General features: G+C 46.8%; 2 protein-coding genes across 6 annotated transcripts; one reads left to right on the top strand and one right to left on the bottom strand.

The window, feature by feature from the left end:
• Nucleotides 1-748: 748 nt before the first annotated feature.
• Nucleotides 749-6,600, top strand: C23H1orf74 (chromosome 23 C1orf74 homolog). The gene is made up of 2 exons (XM_008516593.2): nt 749-994; nt 1,702-6,600. The coding sequence occupies exon 2, from the start codon at nt 1,778-1,780 to the stop codon at nt 2,585-2,587; it is 810 nt and encodes a 269-aa protein (XP_008514815.2). The 5' UTR covers nt 749-994; nt 1,702-1,777; the 3' UTR covers nt 2,588-6,600.
• On the bottom strand, nt 3,087-26,576 carry TRAF3IP3 (TRAF3 interacting protein 3). 5 transcript variants are annotated; one of them, XM_008516604.2, is made up of 16 exons: nt 26,315-26,575; nt 21,396-21,799; nt 19,632-19,779; nt 19,422-19,485; nt 19,135-19,159; nt 18,839-18,868; nt 18,650-18,745; nt 12,380-12,451; nt 9,738-9,878; nt 9,476-9,613; nt 8,146-8,281; nt 7,515-7,577; nt 6,073-6,132; nt 4,834-4,970; nt 3,973-4,086; nt 3,087-3,346 (listed from the first exon to the last, which is right to left on the bottom strand). In XM_008516604.2, the coding sequence occupies exons 2-16, from the start codon at nt 21,738-21,740 to the stop codon at nt 3,254-3,256; spliced, it is 1,662 nt and encodes a 553-aa protein (XP_008514826.2). In that variant the 5' UTR covers nt 21,741-21,799; nt 26,315-26,575; the 3' UTR covers nt 3,087-3,253. The 5 variants fall into 5 exon arrangements, 4 of the variants coding, with proteins under 4 accessions (XP_008514826.2, XP_070447131.1, XP_070447132.1 ...); XR_544340.2 differs by lacking the exon at nt 4,834-4,970 and having other exon boundaries at nt 26,315-26,574; XM_070591030.1 differs by lacking the exons at nt 3,087-3,346; nt 3,973-4,086; nt 4,834-4,970 and having other exon boundaries at nt 5,794-6,132; nt 21,396-21,608; nt 26,315-26,576.
• Between the last annotated feature and the right edge of the window lie 432 nt (nt 26,577-27,008).

Below are 27,008 nucleotides of genomic sequence, written 5' to 3' on the forward strand. Positions count from 1 at the left end.
ATGTATCAGGAAATTTGGGCCATTTCCTTAGATATGAGTGTTCTCAAATTCTTTCCCTTCGTAGTCATATGGCTGATAGTTAAAGACGTGTTAACCTTTCAGTGAAATAACGCTTGTTTGTCTCAGTGACCTGATTGAAAAGCCTTTGCATTTCTGCTTCTCATTTCTCATCTGAAGTCAGCACACTGAATTCCCAGAACTTGAGCTCCACGAAGATGGGGTTTTTGTTTTGCACGCTGCAATACTTCCAGCGCCTAGAAGCATGTCTAGCACACATTTGTTCAGAGTGCACACTCATGCCCTTCGCACTCTGCTTAGAGGTGACAAACCGCGGCTAGGACAGCACTTGTCCACCCACTTCCCTTCTGAGAATTCAGCCCCTCAAATTTAGGATTCAGGGAGGTCAAAGTCTACAAAAAAAGAAAACTTTGTAGCACCACCCGGAAGTGAGGACATTCTGCAAAACACATCGCTTGTCTTGAGATAAGTTTTGTCTGGAGGGGAAAGGGCACTCCTCTAGACACAAACGGTGTTTTTGCCCTGTGTACTCTGTCCTGACTTCCTGGTCAACTAGGACACCAGACTTAGTAACACACAGGCGCGGCAGGGTGACGACAGCGGCAGGTTACCAGCTCCGCCAGGCGCCGCCTTTCGTCCACTTCCGCCCCTCCGCGCTCCTACGCAAGCGGAGAGTGCCGGCGTCTGTCTGGCCGGAAGGGGCCGGGCCGCCGGCATCCACACTTCCGGCACGCGGCGGGGCGGCCTTGCCGGGGGTTCTAACGCGAGGCGCGCGAGCGGACTGTCTGACGTCACGGAGGGCGGCGGGGAGGGGGTTGTGTTGGGCATGCGCAATAGGCTGACTTCTCCGACCCGGAGCCGAGCGGGCGGGGTTTCCAGTGCTGCGGTGGAATGCTGGGGGTTCGCCGCTTTGCCGGCGGTGGGCAGGAATCTGGAAGGGGTTCCTGCGTCTGCCAACCTGCAGCGGAAGAAGAACGTACGTGTGTGAGAGAGGGACCTCAGCCTTATTTAACAAGTCACGATAATATGCTCAGGAGAGGGTGTGGGGACTGGGGTGACCCCATCTGCCGAGGGCCCGTGGGTGTCGGCCAGAAGCGGGAGGCGCTGCCGGCAGAAGTTAAGATACAGCCCTCCTGCAATTGTAACATTTCCTTTATTTACTTTTATGTCCCAGGGTAAGATGGTTATTAGTCCACATTCTAGTGTATATTAGTTTAATCAGATTGCTAGTCTTGCAACTGTGCTTGGCGGGGAGAGAAGGGGAAGTTGGCCGTGGAAAGAGTGTATTTGGAACCTGGAAGTCTGTCTCAGAAGGGCGGTTTTAGGTGGCGTGCTCTGAATTTTGCCAGAGACTGCCCTGCCTCTTTTCTGCTCCAAACTCCTTAAGTTTTGAATCAGAGAAAGTAAATTACAGCAGGTAAAATTAGAATAGAAGCCAGAGGATGTAAATCTAGCCGTAAGGCCGGAAAGACCATGAATTTGGGACTAAGGGAGACTAAGTCAACCACAGAAATCTGGTAGTGTTGGTGACCCTGTCTTGTCTGGGCTAGGTTAGCATTCCAAAGCAGGGGGAGGGTTGGAAGGACGTTTGGAAGATGTAAGACTTAGGGGAAAGCTATTGGCAGCTTTCTTGGTATGTCACTGGCTGGTGTTAGTAATTCCCTGCTACTGCTTTGTTTTTAGGCCCTTCCTCAATTGTCTGGAGCTCAGAGATGTGGCCCGGGGAGGGGACTGTAGCTAGTTAAGGAGGCCATGCTTGATGTTGCTTCCAGGTCCCATGTCAACACCAAGTCCTCAGCTGCTGGTGGCAGCTGCTCAGCAGACCTTGGGCATGGGAAAGAAACGGAGTCCACCGCGAGCTGCCTGCCTTCACCTAGCAGGAGAGGTGTTGGCTGTGGCCCGGGGATTGAAGCCAGCTCTGCTCTATGATTGCAACTGTGCAGGGGCATCAGAGCTCCAGAGCTATCTGGAGGAGCTGCTGGGCCTGGGCTTCCTGTCTCAGAGACTTCACATCCTTGAGATTGGAGAAAACAGCCTGATTGTCAGTCTTGAGCACGTATGTCAACACTTGGAGCAGGTGTTGCTTGGTACTATAGCCTTTGTGGATGTTTCCAGCTCCCAACCTCATCCTTCTATCTGCTTCCTGGACCAGCTTCAAGACTTGAAGGCCCGCGTGGCTGAGATTATCATGCATTTGCAGGGGCTGCAGAGGGACCCCTCCCTGGCCGTCTCCTCCAGCAGGCTCCATTCCTCAGATTGGAATCTCTGTACTGTGTTTGGGATCCTCCTGGGCTATCCCGTCTCCTATACCTTTCACCTGAACCAGGGAGATGACAACTGCTTAGCCCTGACCCCATTACGGGTGTTCACTGCCCGCATCTCATGGATGCTCGGTCAACCCCCAGTCTTGCTCTATTCCTTTAGTGTCCCAGAGAGCTTGTTCCCAGCCCTCAGGGACATTCTAAATACTTGGGAGAAGGACCTTAGAACTCGATGTGGGACTCAGAGTGACATTGCTGACCTCAGCATTTCCTCTGAGATAGTCACACTGCCGGCCGTGGCCCTCTGACTTTAACTCTTTTCCCATGTAGAAGTTACTGAAGAAATGATTAGCTTTAGGTCAGGGATGGTAAATAGGAGTCATCTCAAGTGGTAATTCTGAGCATCTTGAGAACATGAGGGAAGAATGCTGTAATCAGTTGGCCACATCTGCAGTGGGCATGGGAATACATGGCAGTGGCGGTAGCATTGGTAGGACATATTTGCCGTTTCTATACTATGGAGTCCTCTTAGCTGAGTTGTCTATTTTTCTCTGGATAGGAGATAGAAGGAAAGAGGTTGTGGAGAAGAAGGGTGGTGGAGGACAAGTAGCTCACCCTTGTATGGTAGTGTTTAAATATACCTGCTGGATGTGGGTAGTGTCTGCTAGAAAGTAGAAGGACTGGGCTTCACTGAGTGTTTGTAGTCCTCCAACTGAATTGGACTAGGGAGAGTAGACCAGGATGTTGAAGTGTCTTTTTTGTGATGTGATGTCATTCGGAAATAAACTGAGAGTTCTGAGGAAAAGAGACTGTCAGGTGAAGTTTGTTTATTTATTTTGCAGTAGGGTAAAAAAAAATAAAGTCAGAAATGTCAGTCGAGTTGGGAAGATCCACACTTTAAAGTACCCAAACCTTATGAGTTTTTTATTGAGTTTCTTGCTTCCGTTTTCACCCATGGCAGCTGTCACAATTATTTAGATCATGATGCTGTCCTTGTTGGCCAGGAACACTGCCAGTGCTATAGCAATCATCATCATCAGCATGGGGAGCCATTGGCTGCATTGCCTCTGTGAGGAGGGAGAGGGAGAAAAGAGAAAGAGGCCGTGGTTGGTTGGAGAAGATATAGGCAGAAACAATCTTCCTTCTTCCCATTCTAGCCCAATGGAAAACCTTGGGTTGGTGGAGGAGAAAAAGCTTTTTACATCACTGTCTCTGACTTTGTCACCTCCCTTGGGATAAAACCACTTTACCGGTGGTCACGGGCCCATAAGCTAGGATCACTGGCCCAGGGAAGGAGGGGGCCAGATACCTAAATACTGATTTGAATAATCAAGGCTGGAAAGTAACTCAGCAAAATTATATTATCCTCTGTTCATATTCCTCAGTACTTTTGCTCTCCTCTCTCTGTCCTTGCCACCATGCTCATAGTAGGCTAAAAGAACACCATTTTCTACTTTAACTGATAGTAAGTCTTTCCCTTCAGGCTCAAGAGTTCCATGAAAATTAGGCTTGGATGCATGAGCCAGTGTTTCTTTCCATGGTTGCTATACTGTCAGTATAGTATAAACCAAGCTGAATGGGACAGGCTGGCCGCATGTCGGCAAGGGCTGATAAAGTTTATCTGCAAGATTTGGCTAAAGGAGGAATTGCCCCATCATCACCCAGGGCTGTACAGGAGGAGAGACCCTCTTACTCTTCGAGGCTGCTGCTGGCTCTGGTTCAGTTCTTCTCGACAGTGCTGCAGCTTACGCAGGCAGGAGAGGTACTCGTCACTGAGGTTGTCTAACTCCGAATGCAGTTCTCTGCACTGCGGGGGAGAATACCACCAGGGTCATCACCACCAGTTCTGTCTGGGACAGAGCCCAGGGAGGGGAGAAGGCCCTGTGTCAGCTACCCCTTCATTCGTTTGGAATATTTCCCACCATCCTCCCCTCCCAGCCTTTCTTGGAGATTTCACTTTGCTTTTTGTATGTCTCACCTAGTTTGTCTGGAGTGTATTCATTTAAATGATTGCTTATAATGCACATTATAATGTATGTTATACATGTAAGTGCTTTGATGTGACAGTGTATGTGCAAGAGCTTTGTAAATGAGGACACAAAAAATGAAGTTCTTATAGCACAAAAGACCTGGAAGTGATCTTAGTCCAAGTCTTTCCCAGGAGCTAGTTGCATGCAGATACTTCTGGGCATAGGTATGTTTGTGAATATGTCGGTAGGAAGAGTCTTGTTATTTAAAAGGCACTATATAAAGTTTTAAGATACTCAGTGTAGGACAAAGTTTGGGGAGTTAATATGTTTATTGAATGTGTTTGAGTTTAGATTGACTTTCCAAAAGGTAGCTATTTAAAACCTTGAAATAGGGGTCCATATAAATAAGGAAGGGAAAAGATTGACAAGTTAACCCGAAAGCAGAGACATTTATATGGGCAAATGAATAAGTGCGGGCATCCAGTCGCAATTTAAATGTTGAAATCCCTGCTTTCTGGCTGCCTCCTGGCAGTTCCCCTGCCACTGTGGGATGAGCCCCTCACTATCTGAGGTCACCGTCTCACCTCCTTTTCCTTGGCCTGGAGCTGCAAAGTCTTCTTTTGCAGCTCGTCTCTGGAATCCCAGTCTTTCTCCTTCCCTGTACCCTCAGGCTCCGCTTCGTTACTGGAGGGTTTTGGACTCCACACAGGCAGAGCCTGATCTAAAAAAGCAGCCAGATTCTCAGTGATAGTGAGGCCCACACCTCTGAGGAAGGGCCCTGCCACTGAGAGAACCCCTAGGAATGAGGAAAAGGGAGGGGAGGGAACAAGAGAGGGCCTGTCCCTGGCTGGACTGCATGGAGAGGAATTCTCTGATCTTTAAAGAACTCCCCTGGGGACCCTGCTCAACCTGGACAGAGAGCTGGCATTCGAGCCCCTTTAGGGCAAGGTGGGCATCTTTTCTTTGTATCCCTAGTCCTCTCTAATGCCGGATACTTCTAGAGAACATTTGTTAATCCAGTTTCTTTGGCTGTATGTCGTATCCTTTCTAGTTAGTCTGGTAGGTTTGCTAAATGCTTTGTTATAACCCTTTTTCCCTTCTGTCCTCATTTCAAAGTCTTGAGAATGGCAGTCATATCCTAGAATTCTTCTTTATATGGTTAAAGATGGTTTCTCAGCCACCTGGTAGTCTTAGCCTTGGTAAAGAGAGCACTGGACCAGGAGTCGGAAATTCTGAATTGTTGTCGTAGCTGTGTCCTTAGTTTGTATGACCATAGACCTTCATTTTCTTATCCATACTATGTGGGCATAATGATTTCTGCTTTATATTTTACCCAGTGATTGTGCTAAGAAAACAAAAGGCCATGTGTAGTGGATCAGTGAGGAGCGTTTGCCCCCTTCAGATGCGTGATAGATTCTTCTTAGGACCCTAAGGCAGCAGATACTTAAGGGTTAAGAGTGAGGTGAGTGTTGCATGCAACATGGTTTAGACTTGGGGAGTTGGATGTGATTTGGAAAGCCAAGTGTAAAAATTGACATGAAATACTGAGTTCAAAATCAATTTATTGAAATGTTCAACACAAACATGTTTTCAGAGGGAGTAGAAATCCTTTTCACAGTTTATATACCTCTCAGGATAGGAAGCTAACTAGTTCAAGTGTTCTCAGAGCCACTGATCAGTCCTTTAAAAGCTCCCCCAGGTCCCTAACCTAACACAGTTCCAGAACTGGATGGGACTCCGAGAGGTCATGTAGTGCATCCCCCTGCCTCTAGCCAGCAAGGAAAGAGCACTATCTTAGAATTTGTGGAAGTAAATTTGCTGACCTTTCTTTGTTAAGAGTTTCTCCTGTTCTTGAAGCTGTAAGGATTGATTCTGAAGCAGACCTGTAGGGAAACACAAGGACCTTGTCTGTGCTGGCGTATTTACTGCAAAGAGTGTCTTTTCAGAACTTTGCTTAGAACCTTAATTATTAAAGATGTTCCCATCTGTTATAGGTTGAATTGTGGCCCCCCAAATTCATGTTAAAGTCCTAACTCCCAGCACTTCAGATTGTGACCTTTTTTGGAGAGAGGTTCTTTACAGAGATAATCAAGGTAAAATAGGACATTAGGGTGGACCCTAGTCTAATATGACTGGCGTCCTTTTAAGAAGGGGAAATTCGGACACAGACATGCATAGATGGAAGATGTGAAGAGGCATCGGGAGAAGATGGCCATCTCGAGGCCCAGGAGAGAGGCCAGGAACAGATCCTTCTCACAGATCCTCAGAAGGAAGCAACCCTGCCAACACTTTGATTTTTGGACTTCTAGCCCTCAGAACTGTGAGAAAATAAATTTCTGTTTTTTAAGTCACCCAGTCTGTTGTACTTTGTTACGAATATACCATCCTTATGTCTCTTCCTACCATGTCTTTACCTTTGTCTCTTCTTAAATGTTACCTTAGAAGAAAGACTTTCCCAGATGACCTTGTATAAAATAGCAACTCTTTTCCCTTTAACCTGCTCTGTTTTTCTCCATAGCAGTTATTACTACCTAACACATATTTATTTGTTCATAGAAACTCCGTACTCCACTCTAGAGCTTACTTAGAATGTCAGCTTCATTAGGGAAGGAACCGTGTCAGTTCTGTTCATTATTGTATCCTCAGTGCCGGGTCTACAATGCCGGGCAGTTGGTAGGATCTCAATAAACATGTGTTGAGTAAATGAAGGCACGGTTGTGAAATGACTTCTCGCCCATTCAGCTTCTGCTCTGTAGGTTAAGGTGGTGGGCAACCATTAATTGAATCGGCTTCTCTAGCTTTTCAGAAATTGCCTACTCTTCTGAAAAGCCCCTTTTCCTCTTGGCCCTTATATGTAGTTTTCAAGTGAACTGAGGCATATGTAGTGTGGGCTTATTTTCTGAACCATTCCCAGTGACAAAGGTTTATGTGACATATTTATGTACATAATAAGTTAGAATATATAGAATAAGAACAGCCTTAGAAAACCCAGCACTTTGAAATCTGCAATTCTGGGGGACATGCAGGCGGTTGTCATTGGCATGGAAGGAGAAAAGTAGAAAAGAAAAAAAAGAACAGAGGCTAATCTGTAACTTGTGAAGAGCTATGTAAATGACCTCACTTCCAAGAGGATCTGAACGTGCTCAAAGGAAATGCCGAAGACTGGGCCCCCGATCTCTACTCTGGATGCCTTTTGTGAGGCAGGAACTCCAGGAACCCCAAAAAGCCACCTGTGCTCCTTTCCGAATCTCGAAAAGAAACTTACTCTGCAACTGCTGTACTTTGGTCACCAGGGCGAGTTTCTCCTCCTCTGACCTCTTTAGTTGATCTGAAAATGAAATAATGCAAACCAAAATGGAAGAACCGACCTCAGACTTAATGAACTGGACGCCTGAGATGGAAATCAGTCATAGGGGCTGTTTTGTGCATGCCATCTGATAGGTGTCAGTGGAAGTTGCTCTTCCTTCTACTTGTCCCCAGTGCCTTGGATTTCATCTGCCTCAACCATGTCGGGTTGAATTAAGGGTTGTATTTGCACACATTTTGGTCCTGACAGAGGCTGTGACTGGGAAACCTTCACTCTGCTTTGTGTTTCAACTGACCTTGCCTTTTTCAAGTTAGAAATGTGGCCTTGACACCTGTGACTGATGAGGGAGCAGCTGTGATCTGGCCCAAAGGGATGGGCTGGAAAAGAGAGCTGATCCTACAAGATCCTTGCATGCATTGAAATTAATTAATTTTCAGCCTTGGATGAGTAAAACAGCCCTGCCTTTCCCTCAAGGTAAAATGAAACCACAAAGCCAACCAAGCAAACAATGAAAGACTGAAGCCTTTCTCTCCACCCGGGTTTTTTCCTCTGGGCTCGCTCAGCCAGAGGCCTCCAGGGAGAGGGGTACCTTGTAGGTGTTGGGTGTCTGAGCTGCACAGGTCTCTGTCCCCCTGCAGGCATTCAATCTTGGCCTGCAGTTCCTGGTGCTCATTCTCCAAAAGTCGCAGAGCCTGGTTCATCTGTAAGTCTCTACTGTCTGCTCCCTGTGAGGAGGAGGAGCCGACACAAGCAGGTCAGTGCTGGGGTGGAGGTTGGGGCACTTCCCATGGAAGAGGAAAACTGTAGAAAATTGTAGAGCTTTAGAAATAGAAGGAGTATTAGAGAAATAGAAAAATAGGGAAACCTTTTTTTTTTTTTTAATTCTTGCTCTACTTCTCACACTTATAACAAACAATGCTTTAGATTTTTGGTCGTCACAAGGACTCATTTGGGTAAATGCCCAGATTAAGGAACACCAAATCATCACTTGTCTAGATGTCTTCACTTTGTTTTTACTTTTCATTCTAATACTATCAGTTTTTTTTTTTGTTGGGTAAGGTCATTTTTCACAAAGAATTAAGATTAAAAAGAAAAAGACCATAACAGTTGCCTTGTAGGTGATGTGAGGAAGAGAACAGCAGAGGTTGAGATGTGGATGCGATGCAGTGGGCAGCTGGCTTCGTCCTTTGATAAGACTCACATACCCTGTCTCTTATCAAATGGGCTGTTCGGATCCCTGCTTCAGTAAAATTACAGACTTTTGAGGTGGGTTCTCAAAATTCCAAACCAAGTAAGTAAGCATTGTGCTAAGTGCTCTGCCCAGATTACCTCACTCATTCTTATAACAGTCCTATGATGTCGGCATTGTTATCCTCACTTTAGAAATGGGGAAACTGAGGCTTAGGAGGTTAGTTAACTTCTCCGAGGTAACAGAGATGGGAAATGATGGAACCCTTGAGAACGCCAGGGTCTACTGTCATTGCTTTAAAAATACGTCAGCAGGATGTGTTAGTTAATACTCAACCTATAAGTAAATTAGTGACATTTTTTATGTGCCAGTAGTGGGCACTTCTGAACTGGATGCTCTACTGGGCTGGGGTGCAGAGAGTGGGTTGGGGTAAGACAGGAGGCTGATGAATGTTCCAGCCTGGCCTTTTGCGTTTGGAGGGTGACCTTCAAGTGAACACTTAGTTCATTTGCATGAGCAGTGCAGATATCCTTGCTAAACTCAAAATAAGATTTCAGAGCCAAAACAGAATCTGGTACAAAGTGAGCAGTGAGTGAGGAACTGAAAGTCAGATGCTCTCAGCTGCCTTTGGGGCCCCAACTCAACAGTAGCTTCTCTCATCACTGCTGTCATTGCCCCCCTCCCATAACCCTGCCTCCTCTCCCTACTCTCTACCCCCAGGGCCTGGTACCTGCAGTTTGGACTGAAGGACATGGAGTTGGCTCTCCAGCTCTCTGTACTGGGTCCCCAGTGTCTTCCAGTCCTCCTTCAGAGCTTCGTATTGGCTCCTCCACTCTTCACACTTCTGCTCCGCCAGAGCCAGAGACCGCTGAGAGAGATCAGAGGAGAGGGTGGTGTCTTGGAGGTTCCATAAGAGTTGTGCAGCTGGCTCCTTTGTTGCCTAGAGCTGCCCAGGGGTTGCCAGCCCCAAGGATTCTGCAGCATCCCCCTACCTGCGTGCTCTGCAGTTGCTGCTCTGCACTCATTTTCTCCTCCAGCACTTTCTGCAGTGACTCCTTGGCCTTCTGCTCATAGCTGTTTTTCTGGTCTTCCATCTCCAGTAGCACCTTTTTCATTCCCCAAGGGGAGTATTTCTGTAAATGTGATGCAATTCAACAAATATACATTGAGCGTCTGTGTGTCAAAACCTGAGCTGGGATACAGAAATGAAAAGAATTTGGTCCTTGCCTCCAGGGCAGAGATAACAAGTAATCTGGTGGACCTTCTTCCAGGCTAGGGGTGGGCAGAGAGAGTCCTTCAGGTGATGTGAGAGGTGAGTGGGGATACTAAGCTGCCCTAGGAATGCTGGGCCTTCCGCAGGTACTTGAAATTCAGTATTTCCAATGGGAAATCGTCTTTCTAAGCCTGCTTCTTTCTCCTGGGCTTCCTCACTCTGACCAGCATCGTCACCCACCCAGTCTCCCAAGCCCTCAACCAGGCAGTCATCCTTGGCTTCTCTCTCACTTTCTCCCAGTAATCAGTTGGTCATCAAGCTTTTCAAGTCAACCTCCTTAATAGCTTGTACCTGTCTCCTCTCTGTCCCTACTGCCACTTCCTAGTTCAGACTAATAATACCATTATATGGATCAATGTGACAGTTTCCCTGTCTTCAAGCCTTACAGCTAGGGAGTTCTTTCTAAAGTGTAAATCTGATCACATCACTCCCTGCTTAAATCTCTCAGTGGAGTGGCTGGCCCTGTGGCTGAGAGGTTAAGTTCGTGCACTCCACTTTGGTGGCCCAGGGTTTTGCTGGTTCGAATCCTGGGTGCAGACCTAGCACCACTCATCAGGCCATGCTGAGGTGGCATCCCACATAGCACAACCAGAAGGCTCTACAACTAGAATATACAACTATGTACTTGGGGGCTTTGGGGAGAAGAAGAAGAAGAAAAAGACTGACAACAGATGTTAGTTCAGGGCCAATTGTAAAACAATAAATGAATAAGATTAAAAATAAATACAATAAAAATAATAAATCTGTCAGTGGATGCTCAGTGTCCTAAGGATCAGGTCCAAACTCGTTGGCACGGCTACTACGTATAAGCCCAGACTTTCATTCCATGCTGTCTCTACCCAGGCTGAACTGCTTGCATGTTTCCTAAGCTTTTTGGCCTCTGCTTCTTCTGCCTAGAGCATCTTTACTCACCCTTTTCACCTGGTTAAATTCTACTCATGCTCAAGATTCAGCTCAAGAATCATGTAAATTCTGATAAATCTTGACTAACCATCCCATCCCTCGACTCTTTATGGATTAAGTAGCTTTTCTTAGTGTTCACTTAGTATCTCCTGCATGTTTCCCTCTCTCCAATCTCTTGACTCATCTGTCTCCCTATGGGCTTGTAAACTCCTTCAGGACAGAGAGTATTTAAAAAAAAAAAAAATCTTTGTAGCCTCAGGGATCTGAGCAATCCCCCAGTAAACTAAATTAATGTTTTTAAATTAACACATTTTCATTTTTAGAATCCCTTCTGGCTTCAGGATCAAGAGAAACACACAAGAGCAGCTTTGCAAATTCACTAGGGATCTTGCCCTCCCCATGCCTTTCATCTTTATACCCTGTGATTTTGGAGAAGGCAGGAAGCTTTTACTGTCAATTCTAGATTACCCACTGGGTAAGCAGTAGTCTAGACAACACACATTTAAGGATCAATATGGAATAATCTCCAATTAGCTTTGGAATCATCTGAAAATTTGTATTTAAATGTGAGTGGGTCCTGTGTTCTTAGAACATTCATTAGAAACCAGATACAGGAGTTATTGGTTGAGGTCATACATTAGTATGTCCCAGTTATTGGACTTAACAATGCTGGTCACTGGCCAGCTTTATCCCTCATTAAAAATAAATAGACTGACATACTGGATTATATGTTGGTCTCTTATGAGCTTAGTTGGCGTTATTTAGTTCATAAGAGTCTGACAAAGCAGCTCATAGTGAAAATATGAAAGCTGAAAATATGAAAATAAAAGCCGTGGATCAGTAAACCAATAGGCTATGTAAATTCTGTTCCCCTGAAAGACCCCACCTGTGCCAGGTCCACTTTATCTCCCTAACTTCAAATGCCTCACCTCAGTCTCTTATTTGACAACTCACCGCCTGTCAGAAATCCATCCTCAAATGTGAAAGCTGATTTCTTTCTATCTCTTGCAGAGATCGTTACTAGATAAAAGTTACCCGTGGAATGAAAATCATTTTGCAAGGCTTCATTATAATATCCAACTCATCTGTTCAAAGATTGGACCTGTGAAGTTCTGTCTGGGTGGTATGAATTTTTACCAAGCTCCAGGTATCCTCAAGGTTCCCCTGGAGCTGGCAAAGTGCTTGGTGCCGGGGTTCCTTCCCAGGGTGCAAAGGGAAGGACACCAGGAAAAAGGGAGAGGAGGATGGAAATAGTGTTGTGGTGAATTGGGGACCAAAGTGAAAATGGCAAAACCAGAACTTGGTGAGTAGGAATGGGTGCATCAATCTGTCAGGTGGCATTTCTAGGGAGTAGGATTGAGGTTCAAGCATCCTTTAATCAATGATTTTGGGTTATTTTAATTATAAATTACTTTAATTCTAGATTTCTTGGCTGGAAGTGTCCTCCAGAATGCTTACCTGGGTACAGGTATACAGCTGGTTTTCTAAGGATCTCAGTTTGCCTTTCAATTTGTCTTCATTAAGCTGGCCCTGGAGCAAATGGGATGAGTTAATGAGTTTGGGTCAAAATATAGCATGCAAGGAGTTTTGTTCTGAATTCCCAGCCTATTGCCTAGAACATCGTCTGTGCTCAAACAATGTTTGTGGAACTGAACTCTTTCAGGAGGTAGGGAGGAGAAAGGTGACAAAAGATGTTTGGGTAGGAGAGGATCTTTTCCTCTTTCTCTGGAATAGGAGAAGGAAGAATCAGTCTGGCCCTCTATGTCCTCTCTGTACCTTGAGGTGCTCTATCAAATGGCTCAGGGTAGCACAGCAGGAGTCCATTTGAAGGAAAGCTTCTCAGCTCTCCTTTTCCTCCCTCATTACCTCTCTCCCCTGTCTGTCTAGGCACTTCTGTACTCCTCATCTCCTCTCAGTCTTGTGCATGGACCTTTACCTCTAAAGTATAGGCCAAGAAGACTAAAGGGGTCTCTTCTCCTGGGGGCATATACATTCCCTCTCTTACCCCTGTTATAGGCTGAATTGTGTTCTCCCAACCCCCCCCCCCCATTCATATATTGACATCCTAACCCCCAGTACCTCAGATAGGGTATTTAAAGAGGTAATTAAGTTAAAGTGAGGTCATTAGTGTGGGCCCTAAGCCAGTATGACTGGTTTCCTTATAAGAAGAGGAGATTAGGACATCAGGATACACAGAGAAAAGACCACGTAAAGACACACAGAGAAGATGGCCACCAAGGAGAGGCCTCAGAAGAAACCAACCCTGTCAACACCTTGATCTCAGACTTCTAGCCTCCAGAATTGTGAGAAAATAAATTTCTGTTGGTTAAGCCACCTGGTCTGTGGTATTTTCTTACAGCAGCCTTAGCAAGCTAATACACTCCCCTCCTCGCCAAACATACACACACACACACACACACACACATAGGGCTCAAGACGAGAGATTCTTTAGAAAAGAAAGAGATGGAGAAGAGGTATTAAGGTAGTGTGTGGGTGGGGTAGGGGTGGGGGTAAGAGGACTTCGCAGAAAGCCATATTCTATTTATTCATAAATTGGGTCTGTCTAAAGGCATTTTGGACATTCCAAGAGGGATGCTAATGTCAAGGGTGAGGGTGGAGAAAGGCAGACAGGAAGGGTCATTATCTCTTTCTCAGTTTTTCAGTATTTCAGCTGAATAGGTAGCTAACCACTTCCTTGCTGCTTTGTTCATCCCTCCACCTGTAGACTTCCCCCTTTTTCTCAGGTAGGGGTTTTGATCTTCCAGCCCTGAGTTTGATCTAAGGATGTGTATCTGAGGGGGTAGGGGAGAGGGGAGGGTACCATGGATGGGAGCTGATTTCCCAGGAAAAGGCCGTAGATCTCTTTACTGGTAACTGGTATTCATATCCTTTTTCTGGCACCTTCTAACCAGGCCCTTTGGGACACTTATAAGGTCTGGAAATTACATTTCTGCTCAGGCCTGAGACGCCATGGCCCCGCTCAGTCAGGAGGCTTGGACGTTTCCAACCCTCATGAGGTTTCCGGTCTATAACGGCCTGGGGGCAGAGGAGGGGACTCAGTTTTGAGGTCTGTCTCCCTCCCTGAGTTTCAGGGCACCTGGGGGAGGCAGGAAGTGGTATCTCAAGGCTCTTGTTTTGATCTTGTTTGGCTGATTCTTCTCATCATGAGAGCCAGGGGGCGCCTCCACCCTTTCTGCTTCCTGTATTACTCAGCCAGGCCTTGCAAAAGCAAAAGGCTTTGCCAAAAATAATTTTTCCGAGTGCCTCCTGCTATTAATGTTTTCCATAATGTCTCGTGTGAGAGCTGAGACTCAGGGATTTGGCATCTACAGTAACCACAGGGCTTTGGGTCAGATAAAAGAGATGGACAAAGACTTCTACTGTTCTGGGCTTTACAGTAACCGGTCAAAGGGCTGCATTCCCCTGAGTGGGCTGTTTATTGTCAATCCACAGGTCCTGAAATCAACTCCCTCCGCAACCCCACCTCCTGGTTCAGATTTCTTTCCAACTCTGCGCATTTTTTCCTTTGCCTAAACTCTTACTATGCAGAGTGCAATCAAACCCACTGAGTTTAAGGTTTATCTTGCTGTAGTTTGGAAAGAAAACAGACAAGCCCAAGGCAGTATTCTTACATTTCCCCAGTCTCCTACCCTTTTTGGGTAGCTCCTGTCTCCTTCCTTAGTATGGTTTTAATCCAATATTTTGCGTCTTCCAACTGTTTTTGTATTTTAGCTGCACCCCAGATTACTTTTCCATTCATCTTGCAATCGAAGACAATTCAGGATGGCCCCTTCAGTGGGGTTGAAGGACCACCCAAGTCTGGGACTGGAAAATATCTCGTCCCTAGCTCTGCCTTCCCAGACTACCCAAGGCAGGCAGGAAAATTGCAGCCAAGTTGTTGCAAATGGGGCATGTAGTTTCCTGGTCTGAGCCCCAGCTCTCCCCACATGAGGCCACTGTACAGTATGGGGAAAGAAGCAGTTTTTACAGTCCTATTGTGGACTTTCTTGGGCAATCACACCCCGGGATCCCAGAGTTCAGAGAGCACAGTACCCTCCGTTGGAAAAGAGAGCAAAGGGGAGGCCATACACACCTGGTGCTGGTCTGAGGGCTTCGGCTCCTGCTTCTGCTTGGCTTTGCCCTGCCTCTGATCTGTTCTCCAGAAACACTACCACCTCACCACAAAAGCACCAGCCCACAGCTCCTCTCTGCTCTAGCAGAGGTTGCTTAGTGCTTGCAGCCAATCCCCCGCTGTGCTGTCATCTCAAGATCTCATTTCCACTTTGCAGAGCTTAAAACCCAAGTGTGCCCTGCTCCTGTCTTTGTATTACTTGATATCGAGAGCTCGAGTTCTCCGCTGCCTGAGTTGTTTCTGCTCTGAAGGTTGGATCCAGCTCAGGAGTCTCAGCAGCCCCAGGGCCTGCTGTATCCAGAAGGCCTAGAGTCAGTGTGGAGCTGGAGGCAATGGAGGGAGCTGATCCTTGGGGTTCTAGCAGAGTTTGCGGTGAGCTTCTCTGCATACGAAGTTAAAGATTCCAATCACAGAGGCGAAATGGAAAAAATAAAGGCCTGAACTGGGCTGAATGTCAGAGACCCAGTTCTGGCCACGTTCTTCCAATTACTTTTCCCAAACAACACAGACTGGGGCTGTGCTTCCATTGAAGTTGACGCATCCACGGGAGGGATAGAGGGTTGAACTGTCTTGTTTTGGGGGAAGCAAGATCTCTTAACTGAGAAATCTGAAACTATTTTTCTTAAAAACAGGAAGCTGGGGGTTGGTGGGGAGGAGGAAGAAAAGAAGGGTGAGTATTGGGAGGGGTGGGAAGAAGGGGGACAGAACCATGGTCAGAGGAACTTGTGCCGGAGTACAGAGGGAAACTGCCCCTCAGAGTCCACCGTGGAAATGGCTCTTAATACATCCTCCCCGTTCCCACCAAGCTTGCTCTGATTCAAACTCTGATAGTGTCTTACCTGGGATATTAGGAGTTTTCATCACCCCACCCCAACCCCTAGCAGGGGTGCTCATTCTTGTCAGAGAACCTTTTAAAACACAGATCTCATCACTCACTTTCAATTCAATTCCAGGCTATTGATTGAGCTTCTTCTGAGGATGTGCCAGACTGTAGGATTTTAACCCCAAATAAAGCATAGCTCTGTTGTTAGCCTGCTTACTGCCTGTAGCAGTGTTTCTCAAACTGGGGACAGCATGCGTTCTCATGGATCTGAGATACATACGTTTTTCATTTAAAAGAGAGTCCATACATTATTTAAGTTTGAGATACCCCGTTCAACAGAAAAAGTTTAAGCACCATAATTCAGAGACTTGTCTGAGGCCCTCCCTGATCTTATCTTTGGTACTTCTCTGACATGATCCCTTCATTTCAGCCACGCTCTGCTACACCCAATGCTTTGTTACACCTTGGCCTGTAATCATTTTGATTCCTTTACCTTAAACATTCTTTTCCTTTCTGCCTTTGTTCCCCCACCATCATTCCTATTTCTGTACTAGTAAACTCTTATTCATCCTTCAGGACCCAGCTAAAGCAGTCCCTGTCCTTTGGAGCCTACCCTACTCCAGCTCAGGCAGAATAATTGCTCCCTTCTCTTTTCCTTGCATCACTTTGTAGACACTGCTATTATACTTTCTCACACTGTATTGGAGTTAGTTATTACATGTCTCCCTCTTTCTGGCTGACATGTGGGCTCCTCAAGAGCAAGGGCCCTACTTCTTTTTGTCCCCGTAGCACAGGGCCCAGCACACAGTTGGAACTGATCAAATGTCTGTGGAATAACCAAGTGAGATGATCTCAGTTTAGTTCAGCACCGGAAAACACCTGGCATGCACAGCTCTCTTTCCCAGGCTCCTTGGCCAATGGAAATGACTTCCTTAACAATTAGGAGCCCAGAACATAGACACTTGAATCCAGGGCCAATGACTGACGTGAGGAGGGAGGGAAGTCTTTTTCACATCACTGCAAACTTCTCAGTTTTGCTCCACGCCCTTCTGTTCTCTCCCTCTGTCTAGTACAAGCCATCTATGTGGCAGGGTTAGATGCTCATGGAGGCCTGTGAAGTTGTGCGTTCTCTCTTGCACCTGGCGCTTTATGCTCTGGTGGCACCAAACTGCTTGTCGCTCCCTGGACTTACTAGTCTAGGGGTTTCATTGCGGAGTCCAAGAACCCCTGGGCATCCCTGAGACACCCTTTCAAGGGATCTGCAAGTTCTTCCTTTTTCCAACTACATATCTGTATGAGGCTACATTTTCCTCATATGCTTCAACCAAAACAATGTATTGGAGCATATTGAATGCAGAAGCAAATATAAGAATCTAGCCGTCAGGGCTGGCCTGGTGGCCGAGTGGTTAAGTTGGCGCGCTTCGCTTTGGCGGCCCGGGGTTTCGCTGGTTTGGATCCTGGGCGCAGACATGGCACTGCTCATGAGGTGTCCCACATAGCACAGCCAGAAGGACCTACAACTAGAATATACAGCTATGTACTGGGGGGATTTGGGGAGAAAAAAGCAGGAAAAAAAAAAAAAGAATCTAGCTGTCTTCTGTTTAGCCAGACATTAACAAGATTTTCAAAAGTGTAAAACAATGCTACTCCCTCACTATTTTTTGAAAAATATACTTATTTTTCATAAAAATATGTAATTTAGGTTCACATGGAATGGACTGACTATGGTTATTTTAAAATGAACATGTATTTTAAGACGTTTAAATTTCTAATATGTAAATTCTGATATGGTAAATATAAAAAGTTCTTTGGGGTTTTCAATAACTTTTTTTGAGAGTATAAAGGGATCCCGAGATGAAAAAGTTGGAGACCCATTGTACCAGACTGTATCATGCCTCTGAGTCTTTGTGCTTGTCCCCTGCCCAGAACACAGTTACTGCTTCCACATTTGCCTGGCAAATACTTACATAACTATAAACATTTCCCTGGCTCTCTCCTTCCCTGGAGTCATTCATTCTTTCTGGTGTTCTACTATATCCTGAAAACATTTCTTTTATTTCTCATATCTTGGCATTGTTTAGGCATCTGTCTCTGTTACAATACCATAAACCCCCAAAAACCTGTCTAATTAATCTCATTATTTCCAGTGCTCAGTACAGAAATCATGATCTATGAATATTTGTTGAAGGAATGGACCAAAAACAGAAGGTCTGAATTTCAGTTCCAGTTCTGCCTCTAACTAGCAGTGTGACTTTGGGCAACTCACTGGACCTCTCTGACACTCAGTTTCCTCATTGGCAAAATGAGAGAATGAGACTAGGTGACCTCTAAGGACCCGAACCATTCAGACATTCACGTCTGGGCTGAGTAGTGGGTGCATGCTGGCTTGGAGTTAATATTGGTGTGAATCCCATACGAAAATAGTTGACGTTTACCACAGTCAGTAATATTAGCTGTATTGGGGTGTTCTTTGTTTCCTTCTAACAAATTAAAAATAGGAATTCTTCCCCCTTTTGGTTCTGGGTCTTCCCTGGGTATGTATAACATTGGGCCTCAGTTGATGACCCTAGATTTAGCAGAACCCTGCCATATATTTACTGTGTTTTACTGTTTGATTTCTAGGACTTAGCACCATTCCCCATCACCTGCCTCTTCCCACCTCACTCTTCAGTAGTGAGAAAACCTCTTCTTTTGCTAGAAGGATATGGAAAGAAGAATGAGATTGGCACACATAGAAGCCCATGAGCTTTGTTCAAAGATTGCATCCCCTTACCTTCCAAGAGCTATCAGAAGCCCGAATCAGGGTGGACAGTAGGTCTTGAAGAATCACCATTTTCTGTTTTAGAACCAGCTCCCTTTGTAGGGCCTCCTGGGGGGAAAAATGCAAGAGGGTAAGATTAACGTAGAAGAGGAGGGAGAAGATGGATGGAGGAGCCTAGGGGAGAGTTCACATGTTACTTACTTTGAGGTACTCGGAAAGCTGGATGATCTCCTAGAAAGAAAAAGGGCATTCAAGAAGACTCTAAGAGCAGGGGCCAGAGCCAGGGCTGGCTTGTGTTGAGTAAACCTTCTGCCTTGGCTCAGACAGAGTCCCTCCAGCCCCCCATGTCTGTGGTCAGTGCCCCCTTGCCATCTAGGAGAAAAGTGTTCCTCCATCCCAGCCTGAGTTTACCATGGAATTCCAGATGTCGGAGGAGGACATCTGGAGGAGCTTAGATACCATCTGATTCAACCTCTTCAAGGTGAGGATTTTCTTACCTTATCTAAAACTGCAACTCCATAACTGGGAAGAGAAGAAACAAACACAGAAAGCAATGGTTCAGAGAAACAAGCACGTCAGGAGGCAGTGGGTTGATTCCTTCTCTGATCTCTTCTGAAGAGCCAGAAGGGTGGGAAAGGTCTTTCTCTTTCTTAATTAAGGTAGACATTGAAATTCATTGTGTTCCCTCTCCAGATACTTGGTGAGGGTACTCAAGTAAAAGCTTAGAAGAGAGGAGTGGATGGGATGTGAGGGAGTCGGGGTGAGGAACATGAAAGGTACTCACTTGGTTTGTTGACTGGCATCATTCTTGATTGTTGGCTGTGTTTCTTCTGCCTTTGTCTGAGTGCCTGAGATGGAGGATGAGGTGACTCAGACCCCACTGGGAGGAGTGGCGGAAGTGGGGAGGGACAGGGACTCTCCCCTGCCAGGTAGCTGGGACTGCTGTGGCAGATTCTCTGTAGGCCCCAGTGAGGGAGGGGGGCTCTGCTCTTACCACGGTGGTATTTGGCTGGCTTCTTGACAGAAGAGTCCTGTGGTGGAAGGCCCCCAGCCTGAGAGGGGAGGTTGTCAGCCAGATCCCTCTGGACACCTGAGGGAGGATGATGCTGTGTTGGAAAGACCTCAGACCTGGTCCCCGTCACCTGGAAAGAAGTGGGAGATGTTGAAAGCCTAGAGCCTCTTAGAAAAAGATTCTCCAGCTGATTGCAGAAAGATGAACCAATGATCAAGTTTTAGGTCCAGAAAATCAAAGCAACCCATTCAAGCCTTCAACGCTACAAGGTTATCCATGCTCCTGCCCTCCCTTGTCCTGGCAGGTGGGAATGGCCCTCTTCAGGCCAGGCAAAGGGGGAGCTGGGCTTACCCCCAATTGCTCGCTCCAGAACCCCTGTTCTGCCTTGTTTGGTCTCGGCCACTTGCACAGCCAGCGTGGTGATATGGACAGAGAGCTGAGTCAGGAGTGAGGGGTCTGCCTTTTCTAGGTCTCAGTCTCCTGTCTGTGTAATGAGTTGGAGAAGACGATCACCAAGGTCCCTTCCATCTTCTAGAGAGGCCTTCCTTCCCCTTATTAACAGCTGGGCTATCGCTGAGCTTTGTGTGAAGAGAAGGTAAAGTAGGGAGTTGTAGGGAGGCGTGCGGTAGTAGTTGTCACAATTTAACCTGCTCTTTTTTATATTTTCTTCTTACTGACTCAACAATCCCATGCTTGTGACATAACACTTAAAGGCTAGGAAATATCCAATCATGTGGACTAACTCAGTCTCAATAGATAACTGATAGGCTCAGTTATCTATTCTTTAGTTAATTGTGTTTTCTGTTCTTTTTCTCCTTAAATTTTTCTTTCAACAAAAAGCATTCAGAAACCTTGCCTTAGAAAGCGCACAGTTGGTTTTATTTTACCAGTGGGCTCAAGGGTCATTTTTCTGAACAGCACCTCCTATTGTGGACAAAAATACACTAGTTAAGAAGCCCTGGCCGAGCAGCAACTCTGGGTAGGGTTCAATGCCAGGCACTTCCAGGGAATACAGCAGACCCATCCCTGCGGTCAACATGTGCACAACGTGGAACGGAAGACACAGATGGTTTGGCGGCTGAGGTCATTTCGACATGCCCTGATTTTTGCCAAGACTGCTCCTTCCCAGGCCAGACTAATGGGCCCTCTAAGAGTTACACAATCTTAGAGGATTTATAACCTCATAAGGACCACACAGGACAGAGGTGGCCTGAGAAGCCAGGGAAGGCTTCCTGGACCAGATGAGGGCCTTCGCTGAGTGAATTTAATAGCATTGGAACAGCCCAAGAGAAAAAGAGAAGGTGGCTTGGTGCAATAGCCTCACAGAAGAATAAAGGAGAGAAATGTGTGTGGGCACGTGTTTTGAGAGAGGGCATCAAGGGAATTGGCCTGCGTACCTGGCATCCAGTAAGCACTCAGTAAATATTTGTTAAATGATGGACAAATGAATGCTGTGGAAGATATGTATGGATTGCCTAAATTTGAACTGATACTAGGAATTAACTATGGAATTGTTTTTAACATTATTTTTTTCTCCTAAAAGGCAAGTACAAAACAAAAAATAGCTAAACAAACAAACAACACAACAACAGAAATCTCTGAATGAGTAAGTGGCTAAGAAAGACTTTAATATGGCTGAGGAAGAAGGGACTTCATTTAAGCCACTTTTTAGTGACTTTGAGCCCCCCATCCCCCCTGGTATCCCTCCACCACATACGCAGAGCAGTGTCCCTCGACATGGCCCACCTGCTGTCTGGAGGAAGAGATCCTCTTGGCCCAAGACAAAGGTTCCTTGAGGTCAGTTGCCTGGCCTGTCCTCCTGGAGGGACCGTGCTCCCTGGCCTGGGAGCTCCGTGCCTTGCTTTCCTCCTCCAGCTCCAGGTTCCTTCTTCTGAAGAACTGTTGTTGTCGAGCTCTCTGGAGCTGTTCTCTTTGCTGGGTCCTCAGCGCCTTCTCCACCTGGCGGCAAGTGGTCACGTTGGGGCGGCGGCGGCGGCCTTCACGGGTCTCCTGCCGGCGCTCACACTTGGCCTCGTAGCTCTCAGCCCGGCGGGCCAAGCCCGGGGAAGGCCTGGGGTCTGGGCTGATCATGATGACCTCTTGAACACCTGTTGTGCTTGGCGTCCAGTTCCTGGAATAGCTGCCTGGGTCTGCCAAACGCCAAGAGGGAGGCGAAGGGGAGGGGTCAGGAGACGGGCAGAAAAATGACGATCTCCATGGACAAGGGGGCAGAAATAGCACGGAGTCCCATATGTGTGGGTTGAAAACTGAGGAGGTGACAGCGTCAAACTGGGAGTCAGGACTCCTGGGTCCAGTCTCTATGCTAATTTCTGCTTTTCTCTAGCCTGTGTCTCCCCCTCTTTAAAGTAGAAAGGTCTTCCTGGCTGCCACTTCTTCCTTGACCAAACATCTTACTCTGCCTCTAAGTCAGAGGCAGAAGAGAAATAATTGATACAAATCATCATGAGCTTGTAACCTTTTGGATGGCAGAGATGTGTTCATTTTCCAGGGACTTCTAGAGAACAAGTTACTTGGCTGGCTGTTCCACAATCTAAAAGAAAAGCCAGCATCTTTACTGCTTTCGTGGTCCAGGTTGTTACTAAAATAGGTAAACAACTCTTCCTAAGGCCTGGAGGGATAACCAGACCACCCAAGGTGTGGCCAGCACTGTGACTAGATCTCACTCCTTTCTTCTTAGCCCCTAGCAACTGGCTTGTGAGCCTGGTCCTGGGCATGGTTCAGGAGAGAAATCCCATCCTAATTCCTCCGATCATAAAGTCCTGATGTTGGCCCATTGGCACCCCACTTCTGGCCTAGGACCGGGTTCTGACTCTTAGGTACAGATCGTCTCAAATCAGTATTGGCCAAGCACCTGCCACATGCCCAGTGCTGGCCAAAATCCATTTCAGAGCTTCCAGTTCAATAACTCTCCGAGCTGAGGGTTCCATTTTTTGGAATCACCTCCCTGTCAGGACTAAGTATGGTGCCAAGTCTGCTTTCCTTAGCCCAGACACAAAATGTGCATTGAAACCAGCAACCACGTGGATCATACCTCAATGAGGTTATTACAAACAAAAGTGAAACAAACAAACAAAAACCAAACAAAAACAGTAATGGAAAGTCCTCAGGGAACCAGGCTTGGTGTCAAGGCCACACTTGCTGCCCCTTTACATGGCCTTACCTGCTACTCACATAACCCCCAAACCCTAATCCCTTCTTCCTTCTCTGTGCCCTTCTTTCACTTTCCTACTCTCCCTTACCTACCTTCTGCAGATTTGTTTATTCTCCTACAACCCTCTGGTAGCTTGGCTGAGTCGGGGCTGGACTTGGCTGAGCTGGATCCTGAGCACCGGAAATTCTGTGCCCTTCTTCCACTGACCACTGGAGTCAGCCAGGTGACTCACGAAGGAAAAGGGACTCCCCGTAACAGCTGCCACTTGTCCTCTCTGTCCCACAACCTCACTACCCACCACCCTGGAAACCTAGTTCCTGGGGAGGTCAGAGAAGGGTATCTCAGCTTCACCAGCCAGCAGGCATTTGCCAGCTCTAGCCCCTTGGGTTTATTTAAGGCCAAACAGACTCAACAGGTACCAACCTATCTGCACCTTCATTGGAACTTCACTGGCCATCCTAGCTCAGTCTGGAATTCTCTGCAGGATTCTTACTCTCTCTCTGATGGTACCACCGATTCCCTGGGCTCATGGGTGGGGCAGTCTCACTCCCTGAGAGGGGTCTTACATGGTCAAGCCCTGCATGCTCTCAATTGCCTGACTCTTGAGGCTTCCAGGGGCGTACTTTGGTTTCGGGCAGTGCTGATCCCAAGCAGAACTGTGAGGTTGTCAATGCTTGTCCTCTCATCCCATCCCTGGGTGGTTCTCCCCTTTCTTTAGGCCTTTCTCCTCACTCCTACTCTGTAGGGGTCCCCTAACTTCCCACCTGTTACTTTCTTTTTTCTTTTTTTCTTACAAATTGGGAAACATTAAGTATGCGAAAAGTAGTATCAGCCATATAAAGCATATGCAAATCATTAAGAACAACACTTTGAACTGACATTTAACAAAAGATGCAAGGCAAACCATCAGCAAGTTCAACTATTTTAGAGTTCAACCTAAGGAGCCAGACCCGTGGTCAAATGGTTAAGTTCAAGTCCTCTGCTTCGGCTGCGCTGGGTTCACTGGTTTGGATCCTGGGCGTGGACCTAGAACTGCCCATCAAGTCATGCCATGGTGGCATCCCACACAGAAGAACTAGAATGACCAACAGCTAGGAAATACAACTATGTACTGGGGCTTTGGGGAGAAAAAAAAAAAAGGAAGATTGGCAATAGATGTCAGCTCAGGGCCAATCTTCTTCACCAAAAGAAAAAAAATGGTGGGGGGGAGCTTTTTCAAAAAGAAGAAAGTTTAACCTAAAATAAAATTAATCAAATTTAAATTACAACAGCAAAGGCATATTAATTACTCTCTCCAAAATTGGCAAAGATAATTAAAATTATCATATTCTATACTGATTAGGTTAGGATTAGTTAGATACTCAAAATTGTTGAAGTTGAGGTTTCATTTTGGTGTATCTTTTCTGGTAATGATTTGGCAGTTATTGCCAATTGTACATAAATCTCTGTATCTAAAAATCTCAGCAGACTCCTGGCATCCCTGGCGTTAAGATCTCTCAGCACCATAGTTAGGACTCCAGTGACTTCTAGCTCCACCGATGACATGTCCATGTTACGAGTCTGAGAAGTATTCTCTTAATCTGTCTGACTTATCTTACTTATCACAATACCACTGCCTTCTTTACTTAAAAACTTAGAAAAGGATCTGAGAGGCCCACCCACATTAAATTATAAATACTGGGTGGAGGGGACTCAGTATCACGTGCAGGTGAGCTCCATGTCCAGAATCTACCCTTGGGGCATCCAAGCCATAGCTCCTGGCTCTTCTGCCATAGATGGGGGAGGAGAGGGAGCCCTGGCTCTGGACTCAGACTGTGCGGATACATGTCCTGGCTCTGTTACCTACTACCTATGTGCTTTCAAACAACCTATTAAACATCTCTAAGCCTCAGTCTCCTCATCTCTAAAATGGGAAACTACCTCCCAAGGTTATGAGGATTAAAGAGAAAGTGCACATCCAGCATCTCGCACTTGGCATACAATAAATGTTAGCTTTCTGTAATAACATATGTAAGCCATGATTATTATTACCCCTGTCCTGCTGATCCTGGATATTGAAGACTCGGTGCTGTAAGATGAAGGCCCCAGGCTAACCTAGCACTTCCAGGACTGAGAACGCCGCATCCTCTAATTCCCCCACCCCCTTTCTCTTTGAAGGGGTACTGTTTACCACATGGAGGGGATGCTGGCCCTGGGTTGAAATCATATTTACTGTCCTGGTTCATCTGACCTCTGGGTGTGGGCTACAAGGAGAAAGGACTTCTCTGTGGTCTGGACACAACCACCGCCTCCATTAGTCCCAGCAGAAAGGCAAAGAGACGGGAGTGAAGAATTGGTGTCCAGCATGCCAGCATCCCACCACAGAAATGTGGGGCTCTAGGTCCCCACCCTGTTTGGCTCCAGGTAATCCTCAGGCTTTCTAGAGGAGGCAGATGCTTTGATTACGGAGAATCTTCCTGCCTTCCTGCCATGAAGAAGAAAGGCTTGTGGGGGAGGAGATGGCCCCTGATAGAAGTTCTCTCTGGGCTCTCTACCAGGCTGTCTATACCAGTCCACTGAAACACGGCTGCCCTGCTTTGCTTCCTGAGAGGCAGACGTTGGGACTTATTACCCAAGTAGGGAGTTGGAGTAGAAATGGCTCCTTAGGAAAGGGAGCCGTCTCAGACCCCCAGACCCTCACACCTGGTAGGATTTGATGTGGCACAGCTGAGCGGAATCACACCCAGCACTCCGGGATGTCTTGACTTTCTGATTTGCTTAAACACAAGAAGCCACGTGGGATGGCTGACTGATGGGGATGGGCTATAGAAGAAAAAGGAACTGGTCCCTGTGTGGTTCAAAGAAAGGTCACTGGGCCGCTGCCCAGGCTTTCTGGCATCTGTGGGGTGCCCCTTGGCAGCACGAGAGAGCCCAACTGGAGCTCTGGGGTGAGGTAGGACTGGCTGGGGGAAGCTCTCCTCACTGCCTCAGGGAGAGATCGGAGCACTACCCTTCACCCTGACAGTGGTTTTTGTCACCTCTGCAAGACTCTGTTCCTACTTTCTGGCTGTGTTTGCAATGAATGGCTTCCTGCACAGGTCTGGGCTTTGGGATCTCGAGCTCTCAGTGTGAGCTGAGGAGAGAAAGACTTGTACAGTTGCTGGAAAGGCAGCTTCATGTTATGGCGTCCCTGCTTTGAAGCGAACTATGAAAGGTCATTTAATTTATGACTTGGTCATCGGGTAGCCTGAACTCTAAGTCATTTGACTCACCTCTAATCTGATCTAAGGGATGGAGGAGAGAGCAATGGAGGCTGAGCCCCGCGCCTTGGCTAGTGTCCCTGGAAACCAAAGCAGAACGCTGTCTTGGTTACCGAACCCCAAACACTCTTAAACTACACCATTCACTCCTGTCTCCCTGTTCAGCCCAGGGAAGCTTGGATGACAGAGTCTTATGCCCCACCCCAGAGTCAGAGATTCCAAACCTGGACATAAAAGCAATCCTCCTCAGTTACCTCGGGTCCCAGGCTCCAACCCAAGCAGCTTAGGAAAGCATTCCAGCTCCTGGGCAGATCTTGGCTCTGGTCTCAGATGGGGCAAGACGGCAGCTGAGTAAAGTTCAAGCTCTCAATTCATGGCTCTGGGCCCCCCTAGCATTTCCCTTCTTGGTACCGTCTTTTTTTTCCGCAGCAGCCTTGCTGAAACAGGAAATAGACAAAGCCACAATGCTTGCTCACCCTAGTTCCTCTCTCTTGCTCTCTGACATGGTCTGAGTGGGCCCCTGCACCCTTGAGGCCTCCAGGGCTGGGCTCAGGAGCTCCTCCCATCAGTGGGCACCCCAGCCACCCTTCCTCTTGTTATTGGATTGGTCTGAGCTTGTGAACAGTTTGAAGTCAAGATTCCTTTCCAGGAGTGGACAAGGATGGGCCTTGCAGTTTCTATGAGGGGAAAAATGCCTTTTTGACCTTGAAGAGTTGTTCCCTGTATAGATTTTCATCTGTGTCAGGTAGCTCTCTGTGTAAGAATTTTCTTTCCTTTAGTTACTTCTTCCCAATTCTGGTACTGTGAAGACTTTCTACTCTTCTAAGGTACCTGGTGTCTTTTTCAGAATTCTGGAGTGAGGCCAGCTCTGAATTTGCTCCTTTCTGAAGCAATGAGGGTGTGTGGTGGTGGTGGTGGTGTGAAAAGGTGGCCGGGGAACGAAGGGAG

The sequence above is a fragment of the Equus przewalskii genome, chromosome 23 (assembly GCF_037783145.1).
Source record: "Equus przewalskii isolate Varuska chromosome 23, EquPr2, whole genome shotgun sequence".
Taxonomy (NCBI): Eukaryota; Metazoa; Chordata; class Mammalia; order Perissodactyla; family Equidae; genus Equus; species Equus przewalskii.

Coding starts and splice junctions, on each gene's coding strand:
- TRAF3IP3 (XM_008516604.2), bottom strand. CDS start 21,740: ATGATCAGCCCAGACCCCAGGCCTTCCCCGGGCTTGGCCCGCCGGGCT. Junction 18,746..18,838: donor AGCTTTCCGAGTACCTCAAA/GTAAGTAACATG, acceptor TTTTCCCCCCAG/GAGGCCCTACAAAGGGAGCT. Junction 9,879..12,379: donor AGCTGTATACCTGTACCCAG/GTAAGCATTCTG, acceptor TCACATTTACAG/AAATACTCCCCTTGGGGAAT.
- C23H1orf74 (XM_008516593.2), top strand. CDS start 1,778: ATGTTGCTTCCAGGTCCCATGTCAACACCAAGTCCTCAGCTGCTGGTG.